The sequence below is a fragment of the Borostomias antarcticus genome, assembly GCF_949987555.1.
Source record: "Borostomias antarcticus genome assembly, chromosome: 8".
Lineage (NCBI taxonomy): Eukaryota > Metazoa > Chordata > Actinopteri > Stomiiformes > Stomiidae > Borostomias > Borostomias antarcticus.
In genome coordinates, this window is record NC_140241.1 from 22,812,992 (window position 1) to 22,816,607 (window position 3,616).

Here is a 3,616-nt window from a genome sequence, read left to right on the forward strand (position 1 = left end):
CTCTCTCTCTCTCTCTCTCTCTCTGTGTCTAACCCCAACCCCAACACCCCCCCAACACCCTCTCTCTCTCTCTCTCTCTCTCTCTCTCTCTCTCTCTGTCTAACCCCAACCCCAACACCCCCCAACACCCTCTCTCTCTGTCCTCTCTCTCGCTGTCTAACCCCAACACCCCTCTCTCTCTCTCTCTCTCTCTCTCTCTCTGTCTAACTCCAACCCCAACACCCTCTCTCTCCCCCTCTCTCTCTCTCTCTCTCTCTGTCTAACCCCAACACCCTCTCTCTCTCTCTCTGTCTAACCCCAACCCCCCCCTTCTCTCTCTCTCTCACTCTCTCTCACTCTCTCTCTCTGTCTAACCCCAACACCCTCTCTCTCTCTCTCTCTCTCTCTCTCTCTCTCTCTCTCTCTGTCTAACCCCAACCTCAACACCCTCTCTCTCTCGCTCTCTCTCTGTCTAACCCCAACCCCAACACCCTCTCTCTCTCTTTCTCTCTCTCTCTCTCTCTCTCTGTACTCCTCTCCTCCCTCCCTCCTTTTCTCTCTTCACTCCCCTCCTCTCATCTCTGCATCTTTCACTTTTATCTCGTTCCCCGATGACGTGCGTGCCAGGCCCTATAACCCTAGCAGAAGAGGCGATGAACCTCAAAAAAAAAAAGGTGAAATGAATTCAATTGACCTGATATTGATAAGCTGTGTGTGTGTGTGTGTGTGTGTGTGTGTGTGTGTGTGTGTGTGTGTGTGTGTGTGTGTGTGTGTGTGTGTGTGTGTGTGTGTGTGTGTGTGTGTGTGTGTGTGTGTGTGTGTGTGTGTGTGTGTGTGTGTGTGTGTGTGTGTGTGTGTGTGTGTGTGTGTGTGTGTGTGTGTGTGTGTGTGTGTGTGTGTGTGTGTGTGTGTGTGTGTAGAGTGACCCAGAGTTTGTGCAGTGGAAGAAGGAGCTGACCGAGACGTTCACGGAGGCGCAGAAGCTGCTGCGTCGCGCCCCCAAGGTCATCGGGAAGGGCAGGGGCGTGGTTGAGCTCTCCAAACCTCCCCTCACACACCGCAACAGCAACGGCCTGTGAACACACACACGCGCACACACACACACACACACACTGCATCCTCTCCCCTCATCAAGCACAGCCCACCACCCTCACACTTTCTCACACATGCATATGAGAAACATATACATAAACACACAATCGCACACATGTAATAAAGTGTCACACTGTAGAGTGTGTGGACGAAGCCCTATCAGACCCCCCCTCCCCTCCCCTCTGTTGTGTCTCGTATAAACGCACACACACACACACACACGCACACACACACTGTTGACCAGCTGAAGCCGAGCCATGCCATCGGACATCACCAGTAGACCAGACGACAGAGGGAGAGAGTGGAGAGGAGAAGAAGGAGAGCCCAGGACCCTCTGCATGAGCCGGAGGAGGACCAGACCCCTGTCCCCTCCTCCCTCCATCCCTCCCTCTCCCTGTCCCTCCCCAGGCTCCCCCTAGAGGCCAGACCTGGGCAGACCAGACCAGGCAGACGGCAACGCCAAACACACACTCTCTCTCTCTCTCTCTCTCTCTCTCTCTCTCTCTCGCTCGCTCGCTCTCGCTCTCTCTCTCACACACACACACACACACCAACCCACTCAACCTTGCAGAACAGCAACATACTTCCCTGGAGTACGAAACAACCTTGCAGAACAGCAACATACTTCCCTGGAGTACGAAACTATCTTAACTGTCTCTGCCTCCTTATTGGATCCCTGAACGAGACTGGTTACAGTAGCTCCTCCCACCTGGACCTGATCAGGAGTGGGTGAGAGGACAAGGCCTGGACCAATGGCATCTCTGAGAGAGGGGAGTGGGGGGGGGGGGGGGGAGGGGCTGGATCAATAGCGTTGCTCTGTGGTGGAACAGTGGACTCCTGAAGAGGACAGAGAACAGGAGGAGTGGGAAGACGTGTGTGCGTGTGTGTGCGAGCGAGCGAGTGTGTGTGTGCGCGTGTTGGGATTAGGCCATGCAGGTGAGACGTGAGGCTTTAGCAGGGAATCTACTTCTTGAGTCTGCAGCAGGATCGCGAGAAAAATCTGCACCATTCTACAAGAGATCTCCCCCGGACATTTACCCTCTCTCCTCCTCCGCCCTCCCCGTGCCTCGCTCTGTCCCTCCCTCCCGTCAAGCCAGTGCATAAAGTGCCAACATCAATATTTACTTGAGTCACCTGGGCACCCACGAGACCCCGTTCGAAAGCAGGCGTCGCCCGGGATACAGAAAGAGCTGTACATTCCAACATGCAATTGTCACAAAGGAAACCAGGAAGTAACGAGGGCCGCGGACACGCATCGGCCTTCGCACAGCCGGGTTACCTTGGAGACTAGGATTTTATTGGCTCACGCAGCTGGTAACCATGGGAAACCGTGACCGCGAGAGGATCCGTATCCATGGGGATCAGTAACGGATGGACAGGAGGAGCAGTTGTGTATGAAGGTTAGACTTGAAGAGAGAGAGTGAGAGGGGGGTGAGAGGAGAGGAGGAGCGGGGGTGGGGGTGGCTGATTGACTTGGAGGGCGGGGGGTGGGGTGGGTTATGGGTCTGAGTGTAAATAATCTACCCTATGTCTGTGCATCTCCAGTATATTACTCTTCAACCTGTTGCGTTATTGGGGACTTCTCTGTCTGCCTGTCTGTGAATCTGTCCTTGGAGGGGGGGGGGGGTTATCCATGGGGACCTGACAGCTTTTAATCACTTGCAGCAAGCATACCTCAGAGCCGGACTTGATTTGTGTGTGTGCGTGTGTGTGAGAGTGAGTGTGTAAGACTAAGCCTCTGAGGGCCAAATTCCATGCTGCATATAGTGTGTGTGAGGGAGAAAGAGGGCGGAGACCGAATCCAGGGCAGGCCTTGTATGTTTGTACGTATGCACTGTTTGTGTTATAGTCTCGCGGCCATCCAGAATTCCATGAACGCGTGCACGCACACAGGGGCGGCATGGCGATGGGCATGCCGGCTCCGACGAGTCCAAGGACTCGACGCCCCAAAGTGTTACTGTATGCATGCTTGCTTTTATCGAAAGACAGGCTGGGATTGAGGCGGACAGAAGAGGTGTTACGGGGAGTAAGACGGAGGAAAAGGATCGATTCACGTGTTAATTTCAGGGGTTTGATTTTCATGCAGTAGCCTACAATGTCCGTGCGTGTGTGCGTGTGTGCGCGCGCGAGATGTCCCTGCATTTCCAGAGCGGTGCCCTGTACGTGTGAAGAAGGATTTTGGGGGTTCGTCATATTCTTAGTAGCCTTTACCAGTTAGGACAAGATGTTGTCTTGTAAAGAAATGTTTTTGTCACCTTTTTGAGGTGTCTTTTTATTTTTTTTATTTTTTTTTAAACCAAAATGGGTTTTTTACATTTAAACTATTTTGTTGCACCTTTTTTTTTTTTTTTTTTTAGCCTTGATGTGTTACTTTACTTGATGTTGTATGTGCCAAATACCTGTTGCTGAGTCACAGACCAGTCTGAACCAATGAGGACCCTGCTCTCAACCAGAACCCCTCCCACAGACTCTGCAATAGTCCTGCCACGATGGCTGCAACCCATGACAGACACGCGCACACACACACACACACACACACACACAC

General features: G+C 52.8%; 1 protein-coding gene across 1 annotated transcript in view; it reads left to right on the plus strand.

The window, feature by feature from the left end:
* The window catches only part of grk3 (G protein-coupled receptor kinase 3), a 50,045-nt gene extending 48,398 nt beyond the window's left edge, over window positions 1-1,647 (plus strand). The window contains 1 exon segment of the mRNA XM_084442532.1: window positions 902-1,647. Coding sequence (XP_084298658.1) covers window positions 902-1,058 — 157 coding nt within the window. The 3' untranslated portion in view covers window positions 1,059-1,647.
* Window positions 1,648-3,616: the final 1,969 nt, after the last annotated feature.